Source organism: Cygnus atratus, chromosome 1 (assembly GCF_013377495.2).
Source record: "Cygnus atratus isolate AKBS03 ecotype Queensland, Australia chromosome 1, CAtr_DNAZoo_HiC_assembly, whole genome shotgun sequence".
Taxonomy (NCBI): Eukaryota; Metazoa; Chordata; class Aves; order Anseriformes; family Anatidae; genus Cygnus; species Cygnus atratus.
In genome coordinates, this window is record NC_066362.1 from 32,409,564 (window position 1) to 32,430,676 (window position 21,113).

General features: G+C 40.7%; 1 protein-coding gene across 4 annotated transcripts in view; it reads left to right on the plus strand.

Moving 5' to 3' along the window:
* Nucleotides 1–21,113, plus strand: part of TMEM117 (transmembrane protein 117) — a 211,883-nt gene that overhangs the window by 162,159 nt on the left and 28,611 nt on the right. For all 4 annotated transcript variants that reach the window (XM_050716931.1, XM_035544103.2, XM_035544104.2 and 1 more), the window contains exon 6: nucleotides 5,867–6,026. In XM_050716931.1, coding sequence (XP_050572888.1) covers nucleotides 5,867–6,026 — 160 coding nt within the window. The remainder of the gene's footprint in view (nucleotides 1–5,866; nucleotides 6,027–21,113) is intronic.

The window sequence follows — 21,113 nt, forward strand, 5'->3', positions numbered from 1 at the left end:
AATTTCCTTTATTGAGTAAGTTCACATGTATATTATATATTTTTATTAATTGTGTATTCTCATTTCCTTAATGAACAATAATAGAAATATAGAATTTAAGATCTATTTTTTGTTATTAATGTATCTTTCTGTTCCAAATTTACATAGTGCTAAGCAATATCTGGAATTCCTATTAACTATGTTTAGCAACTTCTAAATAACCCAGCTTAGTGGAAATCATGGGACAAAATGTCATGAAAACCTCTCACAGTACTATATCATATAAATCTAAGAGCTGCTTTTGACTCAGCACAGGCTTCTTTTGTTTTTTTTCTGGAAAAGATGTGGTCAAAGGGCAAGATACTGCTTTTTGCCTCTTGGAAAAGACAAAATAAAGATGAGGAAAATAGTCAAAGTTTTCCTTTCATCTCTTCAGTCGATCTTAGCAGAACTCTTGCTATATGATCATCAAAGCTGCAGCTTCCTAAAAGATTTGGCAGAGGGTCATGCAAGACAGAAGAAAATTCTAAATAGCTCTAACAAAGAGCAGCTCAAAGGTGCTGGTAAATGGAAGGTAGCATTATCTTTCCCTTATGTATGGCTGGGCAAAGAGTTGTATTTGATACCTGAGCATTGAAAAGCTTTGCTTTCACTATGTGACAGTTTGAGAAATGAGGTCCCATCATAGACCAGAATTTGTTTTCAGTGGTACCCTTTGTCCTGCTGATTTTGACATAAAGAATCAGGAGGCTCAGATTGAAAGCAGTTCTTGTTTCCAACATTCAATGTTTTATGAGCTTGTATATATCTCTTAGCTTGTCTTCATTTTCCCGTGCACAAATTCTGTTTTGTTCAGTATTCACCTCAGTACAGATAAATAACCCAGACAAAAAGCTTGCTGTTTCCTGAAGCTGTGTCTGCATAGAGTCAGTGGCACTTCTGACATAGCTCTGGAGGGGATGTGCTGTGAGCAGAGAGTTCCTGATGTAGTAGGCAGGACATGCAAAACAATGGAAGAGTGTCCCCAAGCAGCCAGACCTAAGATCACCATGGCATTTTGTGTCCTCCCTCAGCAAAGACTTCTGGGATCATCAGCATCTTCATGCTTTGCATAATGAGCTAATGAAGCATCACAGGCGAGCCAGTCTTCCAGTCTGAATTGCATTTGTCATGGCCCATAGTGTTACTGAGTGAACAGAAAATGTACATTTGCATGGGCAGTTTACAGATGTCATCAGGGAGGCCTTTTACCAGTAATGCTGGTGGCAGCACTGTTATTTTGGAATTAAAATAAAACTAAGTGATGTGACCCTCCCTCCCCCTGAAATAAAGCCAGAAAGTCTTAGGTTTGCATCAGCACTGAACATCGGCTATAGCAGATTGCCAAGCGTGTGTATTCCCTTCCTCCCCCATTCTGGCTGTCTCCCACAGCTCTTCCTCCAGAGCCCACCTTTGTGTTTCTGAGTCCATCTGCTGCTCTGGCACGTGGTGCTCTTTCAAGGACTGCTAAATAATGGGGTGGCTCCAGGGGTGTTTCAGAGGGCAGCAGGGAGAGTTCTCTGGGCAGCCAGACTGCAGCCCCCAGTATGACAGGCATTCAGCATACTAAACCACACGGTCTAGGTTGTGATGTTTCCTGACGCTCTCTTTTAAGTGGAGTTCCCAAACTGCTTGATGCTGATGGGAGAAGGTCTTCATTTCTTTCTAGTTTTGGATTTAGAGAATTACTGATGTATCTGAATGCAGTTATGCATTTGGAGACCAATGACTGCATTGCAGAGCCCAGGAATAAAAGGCTGTTTGTTTTCCCCACAAACAAATCTGAGCTCATCCCATTCACAAAGAACTTGCAGTTCATAAGCTCAGGATGGTGCTGGTGCAAGGCAAAGGGAGAAGAGTTATGGACCGGTCTACCACAGCAAGGACAATATCTGCAGAGAGCTGAGTACAAAACGACTTTGTAAGGAAGTTTGCAGGGTCCTGAGTATCTGCAGTGCCAGGCTGAGTTTACAAAAACTCCTTCAGGAGGTAACTTGTTAACACAGTTAGACCCAGTGTGCAACATGATGGCTCCTGCTCCTGGTATCCCGCAAAGCTACGTGTCACAGGTTGTCCCCACCCCTTGTTTCCCAAGTGGAAACAAGCCATGCCTGCCTGGAGGCAACAGGAAAAGTCATTAGTTTTGCCACTCTTGGGTGATGCCACCCATGAAGTAGCCCAGAGAGCAGGAATGGAAACATCTATTGGGGAAAGACTTTGGCAACGGATCCCACAAGAAAATTTAGGTCCTCGCTGCACTGTGGTTGGATTACTCACTACACTGGGGGTTGAGTGTTTTGCTTTCTTTAACTGAACATTTTGGATTTATCTTAGACTCCTGGGAGAGATTTTTAGGAAATCGTACACTATCCTCAATATTTTGGAGAGTGGATGAAGGTAGCCCTGGTGTTTTAACTTTAGGTTATTGTCTGCACAGCGCTGCTCACCCACATACACACTACTCCGATTTTATTTTCTAGGGAAAGCATGCTGGCCTCAGCTGGCCTTATTTTGGGCAATGTAGGTATGTATGGATGTACACAGTGAACCAAAGCATGCTGCTTCCCGTGATTATCCTGTTAGCAGAGTTCCTTTAGCAGCAGCTGTGCAGTGCACTGCATGCCAGCCTAATGTGCACAGGGTTTGGGAAGCCTTTATCTAGGTGAACACATGAAGTCTATCATCTCATAGCAAGGAAGCCCAGTGAATGCTCCATGAGCATGCCATGAAATTTACGGGCATATCAGAAATAATTCTGGACTGATATGTCCCAGAGACGGCAGAGAATATGCAGGACTGCCTTCAGTGCAGGTCAGGACATGCCTGTTGGACTGTCCAAAGTCAAAGATGCCCCATTTTCTACTGTAGAGGAAAATGCAGTGTCATGGCACTTCTCAACCAGAAATGGCATTCCTGCATGACAGAGTTTGAGGTTGACCTGTGTGCTGTGAGGGACTGTCTGCAGCCAGTGACAAAAATCTGCTCAAGCTTCTGTCTTCAGGTTTTCCCTCAGTTCAGTCCAGAACCAGGGACTTTAGATCATCACTAGGGGTGGTAACCGTAGTACTGACTTTTCTGGATCTACCTAATAATTTTTACTTCTCGGTATGCAATTGGCTCGGACAGTATTTTTTGCAGACATTGTTTATTTTTATTCTTCAGAGTAACCTTGCATCCTGAAGAGTATGGGCTAGGCTGTAAAACAGGTGTTTTCACAACTGAATAGGTGCCCAGGGCACACAGTCATTCAGTGCAGCAAACTGGACGTAGAAGTGAAATATGTGAGAGCATTTCCTCTGTGGAGAAAGAAGTTGCATTTCTTAATGTCTGGTAGGGAGAAGAGACAGTCCTCTCTTACCTTTCCCCTCACAGCCCTTTTGTAAGCAGGAGGCAGAGATGTCCTGCCAGCAGTGCCGTGACTGATGTGATGATGCAGCTCTCAGCGATGTGCATTGCAAAGTAAAGGACAAACAGCACTGGCCTAAATATTGCAGAGTACTTCACGTTGGTGTCACTGATACAAGTCAAGTTAAACTAAATCCTCAGCTTTTTCTCCGAATCCCCAAGACACTGGGGAAGTGCTAGAAGTGGAGTGAACTCTAACCCAGAGAAACTCGGTTTATAATAACTCCAAAAACATTTATTGAATATTTTGCTCTGTTCCAGTAACATAGGTCAAAAATACAGCTGAGTGCTAATTATGCTGCTTAATGCAACCATGTCAAATATCTATTTCTGTCCATTTTTATTGGTCTCACATTTTCTTATTCTATTAGCAGCCCATTTTCTGCTCCCTTCCCTCCTATTTGACATTTCAGAACTAATAACGAAGCAGTTTTTTAAGTGCATATGCATTTCCTCAAGGAAATCAGGGCTTGAGCACACACGCTGGTCTTTGCATGCATGCTGATGAAGCATGCATAAAAATCCACCTGCCTTTGCTTGCATACATGCCAAAGCCTGACCTTATATGCTTTGAACTCTGGCTCCAAAATGCAGATGCATAATTCAAGAGGACTGAAGCAGAATAGTGTTGAGCATAACTTCTGGGTATATGGTTCCCATGGCAAACTATGCCGCCTTCAATTACATTTCTAAACTACCTGGGCTCTGGGAGACGTGAGTTCTGCAGAATGGGGACAAGGAAAATCATTGCATCCAACAGCCAGAGCAGTCTCCACTGGTCAGCAGGGAAGCTCTGAGGACTGTGCTCTTTCTGGAGAACAGTCCCTTCTTGTTTCACACGAGAGCATTAATCTCCACATGTGTCAAAGCGGAGCCTGTAGAAAAGTCTGTCAGCTTCAGGTACCGACAAGTGAGGTGGTAGCAAGGCATGTATTTTGGGAATAAGCAGGCTTGAATATTGCTTATGTCTAATTAAGTCTAATACGCCTCATTCATTTTTGTTTCTGGCTTGGGTGCTGGTAATACACTCAAGGGATACTGTTATGGTGCCAACCACAGTGTTGAATATAACTGAATTGATTTATTAAGAATAAAAACAAATGTGCAAAGGTAAAGGTGGCAACAATCAGATCCTTTTGTGTCTCATATGGTAAAGAAAGACAGCCCATCATGCCACAGAAGAACGATGTTTACAAGTCCAAATGTGTACATTACTGCTTATGTGCTTATTAGTTTTTTGTTTGTTTGTTTGTTTTTGTGGTTGTGTTTTGTTTTTCTTCCTACACAGACAGAGCCAAGACTGAATGCCTGCAGACTGGTAGTCTGTGACTACTGGTGTGCAGATTTTTCTTTTACTCTGCTGAGTATTCGTCCTGTTTAGAAGTGTCATAGGAAATATTCTTCACGTTGGTTTACAGCCTTCGGTAGCTGAAGAAAATGAGACTTTATTGCTGTAGAACAAACTCCATACTGCCACAATTACTTAGCTCTGTGTATGCACTCAGATGTTGATATGCCTCTATTATAGCATGGGTCTGCTGGCAGCTCCGGCTACTGGGAGAAGCCTTGCTCCCCCTCAAATTACCGGCTAAATATTCCTGCTTCCATGGAGCCAGGAATTCAATCAGTTATCACTGCTGGCTGAAAGATACCACCAAAGTGCTGCTGGAAATGGTGCAGAACTATTTTGGGAGGATAGCTCAGAAAGATTTTTATGTAAATACCCTATCACAGAATTGCATGAAGTAGTCAAATGTGTCTTCTGGAATTCTCATATCATTCATATGCAGGCATTATTGCTTTTGTAATTCACTCCTCACTGACTTCTCTGAAATGCTGTAAGATGTGTCGAAAACTTGTGCAAAGGACATCCTAGGAGATACAAAGTGAAATCTTTCTACAACCTACAGAACATACTAAAGATTAATTTAGTGCAATGAAAATTTCTTTCATGCAGATGTGTTTTTATATAATAATCAGCTGTCACAATTAGTGTCCTATAGTTCCTGTTGCTGAGAAGAAAATTGCCTAGGTGCTAATGTCCTTAGTGCCTCAGGAAATGTTCCCTCAAATTGTTCATTTGGATTTGGCATAGATTATACGGTCTTTGGTACATTATTATAGCTTAATTGTATTTTATTTTACTTAATTGGTTTGCATCATAAATGAGAAATGTGGAACGAAGAACAGGAGTGATATATTCCACCCTAATTTTGCAACATGTTTAGTGCTAGCTACTAAATTTCTTTTTACTAAGGGAACAGCTGACTACCTTCCTATTTTGAATTACATGATTTGTTTGTACACTTAGTTTTCTTCAATCTCTTTTCATCGGTGCAAAAGTACTGATAAAGCACTAGCTGACCGCGAGAAGATAGATAAAATAGAATGATGTATCTTCATTACTATCCTATTCTCTCTGAACTATTTTTTTCCCTTACAGGATGGTTCTATTTACCCTGACCTCTGTAGTTGTGCTTGTCATCACTACTGACTGGATCAGCTGGGACAAGCTGAATCGTGGATTTCTGCCAAGTGATGAGGTCTCAAGAGCATTCTTGGCTTCTTTCATCTTGGTGTTTGACCTTCTTATTGTCATGCAGGTACGCTCTCCTAATGTTCCATTCAAGCTGCTGAGGCTGCCTACTCCTCTATTTCTACTAGAGCAAAAGGTGTCTTGCTAAGACTAAAGGAAGGCAAATGAATGTTTTGTTTGCAATCACTGTTAGCGGAGGCATTTTATAGCATCATTCTTAGTGACTTTCAAAAAAACTGTTGGCCTTTTATTGTGAAAACATTGTCGATTTTCTTTTCTTAGATTACCAAATAGGAACTTCCCAAATTAGAAGATGTTTTCTGAAAAAAAAAATGACATCAGAAAAAGAAACAGAAGTTAGTTGTTGTGTAAATTCAAAGCTTTTTTTTAGGAGGGCGAGAGAAATATGGCCCAAGAAATACTTCCACATTTCAAGTATTTACAGTATTAGGTATACATACATTATAGCATTTTAATGGATAAATATTAATATTTGCTATTAAGATTCTACTTTCCACTTTCACTAGAACGTTTCTTTACTTTCTTGGATGACAGGTACTTGTACTGTAGTGTCTTCTGACAGTGCGGGTAGAGAGGGAGATAATTCCCTGTAGTCTGCACAATGTCTACTCATTTGAATCTAGCTGTTAAAAAAGAAATCTGGGTCACAATTCTGTGGCCAGAAACTTCCTTCATACGATGCTGTGCCCTACCCCGTGCATTTGTCTGTGGTCTGAGCCTTGTGTGAGTAACTCACCCGATGTCTTGTGAAGAATTGGGTCATTTGGGCTGAAGCAAGGAAAAGGAATGTCAAGGACCTGAGTGACTTTTGCTATTAGTCCTGGGCACATTAGACTGTTAAACTCTGGGCACGTTAGACTGTTAAACTGAAGTTTAGCAAAGAATTTGAGAACTGATGGGTCCTTTCTCTCCAGTGTATTATTACCTAACCCTGCCAGTAAAGACCGTTTCTGAGACACTTAGTTCTCTTTAATGAGATATCTATTGCTTGAGTGATTATCATGGAGGTGACACTGTGGTGGCACTCAGAATTTATCACCACTGTGCTAGGACATTACAGCTATAGAAAGTCCTACAGTTCAGTTTTATTTCCCAGTGTCCACCATCGTTCAGCACTCGCTGATGTTCATGGTTGGGGCAGCAAGGGTGGGAAATGGAATTCAGTTTCAGTTTCTAGTTTTCTGCTGCTTTCTTTTCTCTCCCTCTGTATTTTACATTTTGTTTGCTCTTTCAAAAAGATTCAAGGGAATGTATAATAAATAATTGTATTTCATAGTGCTGTAATGAAAGCATGAATGAAAATGCATGATGTATCAAGCTGTACTGAATTTGATATTGTATGCCACGTAGAGAAACAGACTTGTCTTGATACCAAATAATTATTAAGTCATCTTTTTGACTTTGAAAAATGAAGTTCCACTACTTCAACCTTGGAGTTGCTGAATATAGGGAATTTTATTTGATACAGCCTGTCCTGAGTACTATTTCATATTTTTACAACAACAAAGTGAGAGGTTCTTTTTAATTACATTTTTGACTGATGATTGTGGGATGGACTTATTTATTTATTTAAAGTTATTTATTTGGAACGCACAACGAAGTTGGCATGTTTATTTACAGTGTAGTTCTAGCATCATTGCAGTTCTGCAATAAAGTCAGGTTGAGACAGCAGAGTATTAAATCACAAGTGAAAATGATCAGGATCATGATCCTTTGACAGAAGCATGCTTTAGAATTAAACATTTCCAGAAATTCTGTTTTATAGTGTTGTCTGTTTCCAGATATTTTTCAGACTTACTGAGCTTTAACAGCAAACCGGTAAAATTAGCTCCTTTCCCTGCACCCCCACTAAAAAAATATATTCTTGGCATTAAGTGGTACAATTTCTGTTTGAGGCTATGTTAACCAAAATCACAAATAAATTTTCATCTAGTTTTTGAGCACAAACATTTTCTGTCAATTTGAATAGTAGCATTAATACTGTAAATGTGACAGTTTAGCAGCAAGAGAAAACCAATGGAATTTGGAAATCCATTCTCAATGCTGTGAAAAAATAATCACATAACCATAGAGGGGACAGCTTTGCCTGCTTAGTATCATTAGCATTTGATATTTATCTAGGCCCCCTGTACAGCATAAACAAACAAAAATAAAAATAAAGGACCAAGTTGTCCCTGCCCTTAAGGGCTACCTTTTTTTTTTTCAATTAGACATAAGCCAGGCAGACAAGTGAAGAGAACACAGACAGATGAACCTTGTACAGACAGTTATACATGAGTGATGCTTAAGGGTACGTGCACTTTTTACCTTTGGTTTCCATCCTGCAACAAACTCTGGCTGCCTCCCAGCCTCACTCTCCTTTTAATGTGGAAAGGCTCCTTCAGTCTGAGTGATAAATGGGATATTCAGGGGACAAGTCAGGGAGACGAGCACAGATGAGATACAGAGAAGGCAGAAACTTGTGACTGAAATGTAAATGTGAAAGTTATGACCATAAAGATATTAAAGCAACCTTAGAAAATGAATCATAGAGAAGGCTGCAGGACTACAACAGGACCTCATGGACAATGTGCCTAGCTTTTGACTCAGGCCATGTTCCCATTTCTTCTGCCGATCTTGCTGTGACACATCACTTCATATCCACCCTCCTTGGAATAAAGAAAAAGGACCTTGACTACCTGTTTTAGATGTCTGCTGTGTATACATCTTCACCTCATTTTAATCAGTGTGTCTTTGTAGTCGATGGAGAGATTGAAGTATAGCTGAAGTGCTTGTAAGCATCTACAGTAGCCTGAGATGCCACAGGCCCTAGAAGTGCAAGTTTCCCTCCACCAAGGATGTGCAGACCCAACGTGACAAGCTCAGAGGAACCATCCCTTAAGCCAGTTGCAGAAGAAGTGTCATGAGGGTGGCATGGCTTCAGTCCAGAGCCGCAGATCTGCAAGGCTCCTTCTCAGCTATTTTCACAGCTGGTCAAAGGGAACCTTTTTCTTTTCTTTTTTTTTTTTTTTCCTTTGCTAGTGTTTTATCCAGGAGACCTTCAGACTGTTCTGACTTTCACAGGTAGGGTGATCACCACTTCTCCCACTGCTGGATGGCTGCAGTGTGAAAGTTTCACAGGGTCTAGGACAGCATATCAGAGATAATACACATTCTAGGGTGTTTGAGAAGCAGTGCAGTGGTCTCCATTCCAGTCCTGATTGCCAGGATGTTTTATCCAATGAAAAGACAGACTGCTTTTTTAAAATAGATTGCATATTTTCTCTCAGAGAAACAACAGATCAAATTCAGTCCAGTGCAGCTGAGCATCAGTTTTAAGGGATGTGTTTGCTTGTAGTAAGAAAGAAATAGCCCTACAAGTTTGTTTTTATTTATTAATTTTATTTTCCACAGTATGAAAGTGATGAAGGATAGGCATATTCACGTGTTGAATTGTGTGTGCCCTGATCAGTGAGATGCTGAGACACCAATGTCTGTATATTTCTGGCATGTATAGCATTCACTGCTGTACAGGGGCATCATTACATTTTCAGTCTCAGTTTCAGACTGAGTGCAAGATCATGCATATTAAAGCTGGATATGTAATAATGCTATTATCATGTATTAGAACTTTTGCTATTTTAAGGAAAAAAATCACATTTTTTACATCCATATGTAATGGAAAAGCTGTTAACTAAAAGAGTGAGTATGAAAAATGAATCTATGATCCTGCATTCCACATCTGAGCAAGTAGACAGCAGATCATGCAATAGCCTATGTACTAACTTGTGGTTGTTTTTTTTTGTTGTGGTTTTGTTTTGTTTTTTCTAGTGCCATTTTTCTTAGTGAGTTTGCTAATGGGTAGGAACCTGCGCTGGCTGGATTATTAAATCTCATGGGTCCAGGGGTGATGAATTGTTTCATCCCCATAGTGTCTTTTGTGAGCGTTTACAGTTTTTTTCAGACTTCTGAAAGATCGTAGAGTTTTTCAGTATCTCTGTGGAGCTGCACATTGTAGTGTAGTGTAAATCCTGTAGTGTAAATTCTTGCCATTCTTGTGATTTACTGCAACTTTTTATCTGACAGTACAGTCAAATGCAATGTCTAAGTGATCTAAAATCTACCTAAGAATAAGCCAGGCACTGCTTATGGCTATTTCTTTGAGAAATCTCTTACTTCTGTATCCAAAACCAAACTAGCAACGTAATCCCATTAATACTGAGTGGGAATAAAGTTGTGAATAGGGAGAATAGATTTTTGCCCTTCTGGATAACTTTAAAGAAAGTAAGGTCAAAGAGAGTTGGGTAATTAACAACATTTCTTATGATTGGTGCTGGATCTCTCCTTATGTGGTGTTAGCATATCAGCAGGTGGAAAAAAGTAATAATAACAACCCATTTCCAAATGCATTTTTCATAATATTTTTGTATGTAAATTACTATAACATGTAGCTGTAGACCACTCCTAGCTACTGCACTTGAAAAGCAACATATTTCATGGGTAGCCTGTCAGTTTTGTTGTGTTTTGTTTTGTTTTGTTTTCCTGCAGAACATCTGGTCTTCTATCTTTGGTAGAGTATTAATAAGAGAATTAGAAGGTTAACAGAAGAAAAACAGTCCTTAAGCTCTTCTTTGTGTTTTTTTTTGTTGTTGCTGTTTGTTTTTTTGGTTGTTGTTTTGTTTTGTTTTGTTTTGTTTTTCTCCTAGTTCTTTATTTCCATAAAAAAGAAGTCGTTAATTTATCTACTTTGTAATGTTAATTATGTATTGTATATGTTTGTTAAACACAGAAACTTTAGCAGCAAAATGGAACAGACTTTGTTCTTGTTAACAGATGTATAAAGCAGGGACAGATCCATTTATTTCAAGTTATCCTATTTTTACACTGGTGGTCAAGATGTTTTGATTAAAATCTAGTGCAATGTGAATACATTAGAAAGCACAAACAACATCAAGTGCATACAAAGAGGTATAACTTCCTCAAATAAAGCAGAAATAGTCTCGTCTACACAAACTGGGTAAAACTTGACTTTTAGAGGTTTTTTGTTGTTGTTTCGATTTTGGTTTTGTTTTTAGAAAATCTATTTAACTTTGCAAACCTAATTTGTTTGTAACTTTTAACTGGCTTTACACTCAGAAATTTGACTGAATTAATTTACATTTTTGCAAATGAGAGGAGAGTACTGATTTACACTTTAAACATAATACACAGGTATAGTAGGTTTTCTTTGAAGCAGCTAAGCAATATATGATTTTGTGTTCATAGACAAAGCAAGATGAACAAAATAATTTGTCATTCCTGTCAGAATAGATCCTCCCAGCTGTACATTTGATTCAAGAGTGCTATATAAATTTCCTTGTTTCCTAACAAGCAACAGCAAAAACTACCGACCAATAGTTTGTTCACACAGAAGTTAACAAACTTTGAATGAACAGCTCAGAAAAAAAGACTAACCTTTTTGTCAGCCTGCCTTCAATATGTTTCTTTCTCAATTTACGTGTTGTTTGGTTGGAGCTGGTTTCTGCAAGAGTCTTCTAAATGTCTCCCATTCATTATGAAAACTTCTGAATTGAGTACTTGGATATCTGAGTAGTTTCCTTCATACCTGTGCTGGGGTTTGTAACATTTGCAAACACAGAAATAAAATAAAAATCAAAACCCATAAGAAAACTTCTGTGTTAGTGAAGTTACCAAACAATTTGTACATCATTATCTTTTCTATTCATTTACTACTTGTCCTTTCAAGACAGTAATCAAGACAGAAAGGCAGGTGACCAATGGCAGGCGTTTCAAAGGAGCCAGGATAGATGGAAATTTACCTTTGATAAAACTGACAGCAGATCAAGTTCCTTTACTGGTATCTCTAGCCATTGCCAGGTAGCAGAATTTCACAGAGAGGAGCCATATAGCCATATACCTTGAACTGTTTTTTTCTGATATTACGTAGAGTGTTTCATTCCGCTCAGAGTACGCTGCTTTTCACTAGCCAATTTCAGACATGCCTGTCAAACAGCGTTACAAAAATGGGTGAGTATTTTAAACAATTTATATTGAGCTAATCGGGCAATCTTTGCTGAAGACCCCTGTGGTGAGGGCTGGGTCTACAGTGCTTTACTTCTCATGGCCTGCGGGGTCTCTGAAAGAAAAGGGGACAAGTTGATGTGGGGTAATTGTGAGAGCATCCTTTCTGCAGAAAGTCACAGAGTTTCCTTCCTGCAAAGTCTCCTGCACAGGAAAGACTTCCCCCTCTTCTTATGTCCTTTCTACATCCTCATCATTCTTTGGATCGTGCAAATGTTCCTTAGTAGCAATGATATAAAATATTCAAAAATAGCCATGAAAAATAAAAGTGAATTAGGACTAGATGGGAACAACTCTTGATCTACAGATTTATTTTGTTTACACTTAATACAAGTTCAAGTAACAGTTCTGAGTACATTCCTAAACACTGTTCAATGGAGATGATAACATTTCTCATGGCGTTATTGGCACCATGATATTTCTTTCTGCTGGTTCAGACAAAGGCCTTGCTTATCCTAGAAATGATGCTGTTCTTGAATATGCCTCCACAGTTGCTAGTCTTGCATTTATATCTGCATTGAATTTCTTGGTCCCAAAGTGGTTTGTTTTATTTCGCTGAGAGTCAGTGGATTTTGGGGTGGTCAAGTATTGCTTCTTTTTGTTTTGGACACAGAACTGTAGCTCTCCTGAGCTTCTCTTTCTCCCCATCAGACTTCTGTTTCCTCTTAGCTTTCCTGTATCTTCTCTCTGTAACTGGTATCAAGGGAGTGGGTTATTTCCTGGCTATCCTGTACTGACAGGGACAAGTTCGTGGACCAGAAATGGTCTATTTGACGGCTCAGGAACAGCAACTAAAAATGGAGTCCCAGCGAGTGAAGCTGTCCCTTTCTTGGCAGGCACATGAATACATACCAAAGCAGTCTCAGAGTTACCTGTGCATGAAACCTCCATACCTCTTCCCATCCGCTTCTTTATGTTACCATTTTCTGTGGACAAAGCAAAACTAATGGAAAAGTACTGTATTTGTAGACTGAAGAATAATATATTGCATTTTAAATACACTACTTTTATTTTGAAGAGGAAACACCTTTGATGTGAATGTATGCAGTGCTTATGTAAAAGGGTGATGAGGAGATGGGGAAAGTGCTGCACTGTTTTGTGTAATTATAACCCAGAAGTTTCCATTGAAATATTTTCAAGATCCTGGCGGGTGTGTAAATTTCCTTTGAACATCCCTGAAACATTCCTTTGACCCCTTCTCAGACCTCATTATAAAGTCTAATCTATTTCTTCAGATCTTTCAGTTACTCTGGGACTAAGAAAATGATAAGTAAAATCATTCCCCTCTTAGAAAAGGTGGGCGTCTGTTTGTCCATTATTGCACAGTACACACCCTGCCTTTTTAATGAGCTGTCTGGTTTTTGCCGCAGTGTTTTCATTCTGTGCTTGTCTAGTTTGATAACCGGCACCATCATTTTATGCTGTGGATTTTGTCAAACAAGACATGCAAAGTACAATATTTTTAAGTACATTTCCTCCTTTGGGCTGCTTGAGGATGGTTAAATCTTACTTGGACATATTATATTTGTCTCAGAAATTATAGATGCAATTTGAGAGTTTACTTCAACTGCTGTAATTTGTATTTGTGCTGCCCTGAATCCTATCATGCCAGTCTATAGCAGCTGAGGGCTGGGCCCTTTTTTTAGCTCTGTGACTCAGTTCCTCATTTGCTGGAAAGGAACAACTGTAGTTCTTTTCTTTCACTAGTTGACTGATTGTCTGCTTAGCCCCTAAGGTGCTCAGAGAAAGATGCTGTCTGACTTGGTACAGCTTCTAGCATAATCAGGCACCAGTCCCAGCTGGAGCCTCTTGGCTCTGAGATGACTACACAGAAAATGAATTAGCTCAAAAAGCTTCTCATTTGTCACAGTCGCTGCCTTTTACCCTGACAATGGGTATGTGCCATACATGTGACACTGAGGCCTTTCTTTCACAGTTCAGGTATTTGCCTGACATAATGAAGCAGTTCTCCAAAAGCAGACAGCATTTTCATGCACTGCCCCCTGAAAATGCCATATCCAGCCCAAATGTACCAAAAAAAAAAAGATGAATTCTAGGAACAAGAAAAGCTGGAGATTGTTTGCAATTCTTTTGCAGCAGTATTCCCATCTTCAGTTGTGAAGACTCTTGTCTCAGATTCTACTGTAATGAATGTGTGATAGGGTTTGTTGTTGTAGGGTGTATGTCCAATGAGCGTTGCATTGCTTAATATTATGTTGCAGCGGTATATGTTGATATAACAGTAATGATGACATTCAGATAAATTTCAGTGCTCCACAGCAATGCTCAGGAATGACCAGAAGTCTGCTTTGTACTGAGCCGTGTTACACAGGTTTTTATCTCAGAGTGAAAAATCTGAGATGAGATTGAACTGGTTCAGCTGTTCTTTAAGTAATAGAACTGCATGCAATTTGTAAATGCAACCATGTGAGTCAAAGAAAAAAAAATAAAGACAAATCTCAGAAAGTCATCACTAGAGAGTTACCTTAAACCAAGTTTTATGCCTATCAATAATTCACATTTAGCGACATGGTGTACTGAATTCACAGGACTCAGTGACAGGTGGTAGCTGGGCATGCAGGTCCACTTAGCAACAGCACTGAGCTCAAGTAGAGCGAAGAAGGAAAAACGAGCTTGTTTGCTCTTAATCAAACCTTAGAGGGGAGCAGCGACAAGAATATGCCTGATCTTGGCTTAAATGCATTATTTCTGCAGAGCTGATCGAATACCATTTGTTTATACTTCCTTAGAAAGCCTGAAGGCTGTTATATGAAACATTAACAAAAGGATATGCTTATTTTTATTGCCTTTGAGTTCTTCTAATGCACAATACAGCTGTTACTTTTTTTTTCTATAACAAAAGGGACATATGTAGTTAATCACCGAGTGTCTTGAGATAATGAGTACATTAGATATTTTTGCATCTGTTTGAATCAGACTTTATTGTATTCATCAATAGGTAATTTCACTCTCACATGTATAGAGGAGAGGAAGTTCTCCCTAGTCCCTTCTAATGATTTGAAGTTATAGTTGCCGTGGTTTCTGACTTTGAACTAACATTTAATTACTCAGCTGTATTGTGTTTGGAGCCATGTCCCTGTGGGTCATAGGTATTGTACAAGTGTGGCCTTAATTCAATAAAGCTTCTAGTCTCCTCCAGGCCAGAAACTAAAAATTTGTTATTTTCTGGAATATGACTGCTTGTCTGGTTGTCCTGTACTGCTCATTAGGGAGAGGAGATTCCCCAGCACGACACTGTGTGCTGTAGGTGTCTTAACACATTGCCACTATTGTTGAAATGGTACAAACACAGATTAAAAAAAAAAAAAAAAAGATGTTAAACAAACTGGGAAAGAGCTATATTTTTCACTTCTCTTCCCCAACACTTGTTCAACTGCTGCAACAGCAGATAATGCTGACCTTGTCTTGATAGTAGGCACTATCCATCCTTAACCAACACAGCATGGTTGTCAGAGCCTTGGCACTCACTTACACTAAGGACTGAATCCATTTGTCCCTGGTCAAAGTCACTCTCAGGAAGGTAATCCATGTCCTAAAGCAGCAGGTTGCCAGTTTGAAGTGCCCATCAGTTCTGGAGGAGCTCATCAGTCAGCTGCAGCTCCATGCCCAGCCAAATCCAGCCTGAACCAGCTGTTTGCAAACAGTTCCCTGTCCTGAGGAAAGACACTGGTGGTAGCCCTGCTCGATCCCTCGAAATGTTCTCATTATCCTGAGGTTAATGGATCATGCCATTCCCTTGTGTCCTATTGCTGGTCACCAGAAATAAGAGATCAGTGTTTGCCTCTCAGTACCCTCTCTTCAGCTGTTCCTCATATATCTTGGCCTTTAGGCCCTTCACCGTCTTTGTAACCCTCCTTTGGACACTCTCTGATAATTCTGTGTCAATATAAGACAGACCTGAGGGAATGGCATGGAGCTGGGACAGGGGAGGGTCAGGCTGGGTGTTAGGAAAAGGTTATGCACCCAGAGGATGGTCGGACACTGGGACAGGCTCCCCAGGGCAGTGGTCATGGCACTGAACCTGCTGGAGTCCGAGAAGTGTTTGGACAACACTCACAGACATAGGGTCTGATTTTGAGGTGGGCCTGTTTGGAGCCAGGAGGTGGACTCAGTGGTCCTTGTGGGTCCCTTCCAACTCAGGACATTCTGTGATTCTATGAAAATTGCCTAATAGCAGGTGAAAAGCAGCTCTGCCAGGTTTGGGACACCAAAACCAAGTGAGCACCCCAGCCAAGGAATGGGCTTCACCAGTAGTGTCTGTGCCACTCAGTGCTGCCAGCTGGAGGGAGCAATTTTGGCTGGCATCTTCAAGAAGGTGCCTTCTTGAATCTTTTGAACTGTTTGAATCCTTCCAGAATCCTTGAACTCTTGAATCCTGCCCTGGCCAGTTCTGTTTCCATCCCTTCCTCAACAACCTTAGAAGCTTACAGAGCACTGTGCTTGTCAGTGCATTTATGACCTGCACACCCGCCAGCATGGTTACGTGATACAGTAACCCAGAACACAGCACTGTAGCTGTTCTGGCTGGTACAGATCATTTTGGACAGTGATCTAGACATCAGGAAGAGGTTCTTTACTGAGAGGGCTGTCACGCACTGGAACAGTCTCCCCAGGGAAGTAGTCACGGCACCAAGCCTGTCGGAGTTTAAGAAGCGTTTGGACTGTGCACTTAGTCACATGGTCTGAATTTTTGGGTTGACCTGTGTGGTGCCGGGAGTTGGACTCAATGATCCTTGTGGGTCCCTTCCAACTCGGGATATTCTATGATTCTATGAGATTTTATTTCATCTTTTAGGAGAGACATTCCAGCTCTTCCTTTCATACAAAATCATCTTCGATTTCACTCTCCCTCAGCTCTCAGTGAGTTCTGCTATCATATGGTTTCCCACATCAGGTAATACACAAGGAATTAAATGAGGGAAATGTGTGGCTTGGTAATGCATTTTATTGCCTGTAGATGAAAATAAGAAAATGGTGTACATCTCTTTCTAATGTATCTTGGTGTGTATTTAAGAATGTAATCTTATAATCCTTCTTGGATGGCTCTTTGATTTTAGTTTCTCTCAGGTGGTCTTTGAGTTTACCTATATACAATACACAGCAGGCATTAGGTTTATGATTAAATTTCATTCCACTTCAGAACCGTATGCCCAAAGCAGAGAAATAATCCCCAACATCAGTGCTACCATGTACAACATATCATTCACTTAGGGATGGGTGGCAGAACAGAAGTGACCTGCTTTGTCAGGCAGGCCACGTTAGAGGAAGCAAAAGGGACTGCTTGTGGTCCCATCTGAAGCCCACAAGAGTACTTTTTGATGACTTTGCTTCAGCCTGTTTTCTATGGACTGTTGGAAAAGGCTGCTCTGACCATCCAGACTGTCCCACAGCGTTTCTGGTGGCTGACAGCTTTGTGCTGCATCAGTCACCGGTGGCTGCTGCCTCTGAGCGTGTTCCCTTGGCTGCACACTGGTACTTTTGTCCTGACCTTAAGTTGCGAAGCAACAGCTACATCTTCTGAATGAATGCTAAATACCCTTGGGGATGTTCCTGGCATCTGAGCCAAACAATTACTGCACTAATCTAAATTATACAAACTTCTACTATTCCTCAAGGTCAGGCTGCAAAGATTTGCATATCTAGACAAAGTGTTCCGTATACAGGGGATGAGACAAAGGAAAGCATCACACAAACAAGCCTAACATCAGAAACAAGCAGATGATAATTTAAGCAGACACAAATACAGTTGTACCTAAAAAATGACGTTAAAAATGAGACAGCACTACTGAGGCTGCCGAGTCATGCATGCAGAAGTTATGGAATGCCAGGATTAAGGTCGCTGGCATAAACTTCTCACCTCCATTGTACGTATACACTTTGATACAATCTTTAATTATCTGTTCGCACCCATTTCTCCACAGGACCTCTGTCTCACAGGCTGCACTGGATGAATAGTGTTCACTTAACAAGAAGCTATTCAGTGTTTTGTTTTATCTTTTTTGTTCAGTGTGTGGCCCCAGGCCTTACTTGCTGCACACTATTGAAACCTTGATATGAAGATGGAATCATTCATTTCCTCATGGGCTTTTTTTGTGGCACTCATCGCTGCAGTTCCTAAGGGCTTTTCAGGCATTAGCGTATTTATCTTCACAATAGCCTTCACAACAGGAGCATTATTGTCCGTTATTGTCCACATTTCATACTAAGACACAAAGACGTTAAAGTCAAAGGGTCCCTAATTTGAGATGTCTGAGGACATTATTATGAAAATTTATATTATTACCCATCTTTTAGCTGAACAGTTAGCTAATTGGGGAGAAGAGTCTAGTGTATTATTTCATTAGGAGTAGACAGAGCCACATATTTATTTGGTGTAATCTTATTTATTATTATCCTGACAGCCTTATTTCCCTCATAGAAATCAAATGGTTGTAGAAGCAGTTTCTTTGCTTGTTCTGAGTGATGGCTATGACTCTGTCATATATTTTGTCTCCATAAAAAAAAAAAAAAAAAAGGAAGAAAAGAAAAAAAGGTTATTTTTACACTCATCTTAAAGAAGTACAGGCAGCCCTCTACTAGGCACTACAGGACTCTTACTATCCCTACAGGTATTTTGTCAACCCTTCCTCATCTCCCCAGTGGCCATATATTCAGGTCCAGCTCTGATTGATGTCAATAACAGCCATGGCACTTCTCACCTGAAGAAAACTAAGCTTTGGGTGGGTTCTTGAGCCTATCACACTGGGGAAAAAAATAATAATAACTGCCTAGTTTGGTTTTAGAAATTTACTTAGTATCTAAGAGAAAAAATCAGTTCTTTCTGGCAGTGGTGACTCCCATAACAACTGGTGAAGGTTTCGCATCTACTGTTGTTTCTTGCATTTATACTCTGCTTTCCCAGCTTCTGTAGCAGATGCAGAGTGCAAAACTACTGGGGTCTATTCCACAATATCTGTTCCCACCTTGTAATCACAGCAGTTAGATCCTCTTTAATGAAAAAGGGTTATGTCCCCTGGAGCAAACGGTGTGACCATGTACCTAAGTAAGGATCATGTTGTGCGCGCGCACACACACACACACACACACACACACACACGGTACAGATAACCTTAGCTTGCCATTTCCTAGTTCATGAGTCTTTACCATTGAAATGTCCAGACAGTTCCTATAATGCAGGCCTTTCTGTGTACATAATTCCTTCAGGTTTCACAAAAAGATAGGATCCTCAAAGTGAAAAGTCTACCATACAAATGCAACATGTCTTATCTTTGTAGTGGAATGGCTAGCTCCCCTGCACAGATGTTTGCTGTGTGAACTACCCACTAATGGCAGCATATCTTTTTTTTCCTTCCTATAAGCCTCCTTCAAAGAAAGAGGAGACACTGCCTCTGGGCTTCACATCAGTTTGTTGAAAGCAAAGGTTGACGGTAACTGTAGTGACGGTGACCATACCAACCTCCAGAGCCAAAGGAATACGGACTCTTTCTGCCCATTTCCCCAAACATGGCTTTTTCCTTCCTAGCAATTCCAAGCCTTCTCTCCCAGTGTCCCTGTCAATCCCCATCCTGGATCTTCCCCATCCCTTGTTCTGTGACTTCTCCCACTACCTTTATCCAGTTCCAGTTTTCAGTCTGTGAGTCTCTCATTTCTAGTCTTCCTATTCAATAAATCCTAGTTGTTCACCCTGAGAGGGTTGTCCAAATCAAAACCTCTCCTTTTCTCCCTCTGGTCTCTCCCCAGGTCAGACAGTCTCTACATCCTGCTCCCCTCCTCACGATCCTTTCTAACATGCCACCCTCTGCCCTAATTCAAGCCTTTCCCCTCCTCCTGCTCTCTTTGTGCAGCAAATTCCAATTCTCCTATCAAATCTCTCTCTTTGCTCTCATTTCCCTTCACAGAATGTCCCAGGGGAGCATAGCCCCCTGTCACACAGATGTACCGGGCCTGGTGCTTGGTCTCTTGGAGAGCTGGTGAGGAGGGAAGAAGAGAGTGCTTGGGGTCACCACGGCCCTGCTTGGCTCAGACCCAGTGTTCAGAGCCCTCCTATCCCCATCCTCCCTTGTGCACTCAGCTCCAGTTACCTGGCTCCATCTACATTCAGAGTGTTTGGGATTGGTAATTACAGGAAAACTGTCTCCCAGTTTTCAGCTGATATAGTGGGGGTGGCTCAGTGCCTCTTTGAGAGCAGCTCCATGTCCTGCCGCAAGCAGCAGTGGTGGGGTGGGAGGCAAAGGGGAGATAGAGGATGCTCTGTCTCTCTTATAAGAGTGGCAGTTCTGTAGTTTGGTAAGCTCTGGGAGCTGAGAGACACTTAGGCACACTGAGTGATGCGCTGTTTGTACAGATACTTCTTTCTGAACCTTTCACTAAACTCTCACAAATGTGAAAGCTTAGACTTTGAAGAGGCACCTCAAACTCTTCCAGTTTGGGGCACATATTCACAGGGCAGCAGAAAGTACATCTCTGACACAAAATTACTCCCCTGCTAAACTCTACACCTTTGCTTCAAAGTATAAGGCTTTTCTACAGTTAGGCAAAGAAGTTTATTTTCTCTTGGTCTGGCTCTCAGGAATGTTTAAATGATGTTAGTTGAAAATGTCAAAACCCTAAAACAGAAACATAGACACAAACAGAGAGAAAAAAAAAAAAGCAGCCTGAGGCAGACACCTGGCATGGAGTATGTTCAACCCAAGCAGTTATATTTAGAAAAGATGTAAGAAAATGAAATTGGTATTTTGTACACAGACATACTTGAACATAAGCAGCAGAGTTGTGATTTCTGTCTGCTCTGTATGGCACCTGTCCCAGTGGCAACTGGGTGCTCTTATCATATAAATTGTATGAATTCCTCTAGTGCCATTTCAATAGTAAAATATAAACTCAAAAGGCTCTCTTGTTGTACTGCGCTTTGTTGTGTTTCTTCTTTTTGCACTTAGAAATTGCCCCCAAGGATGGGGAAGGGAGAGAATGGTCAGGGGTATGCCACAAGAAACTTTCTTGCTCTTTCTCCCTGTGCATGGGAGGGACTGGTAGGAAAAGCAGCCTGCATGTG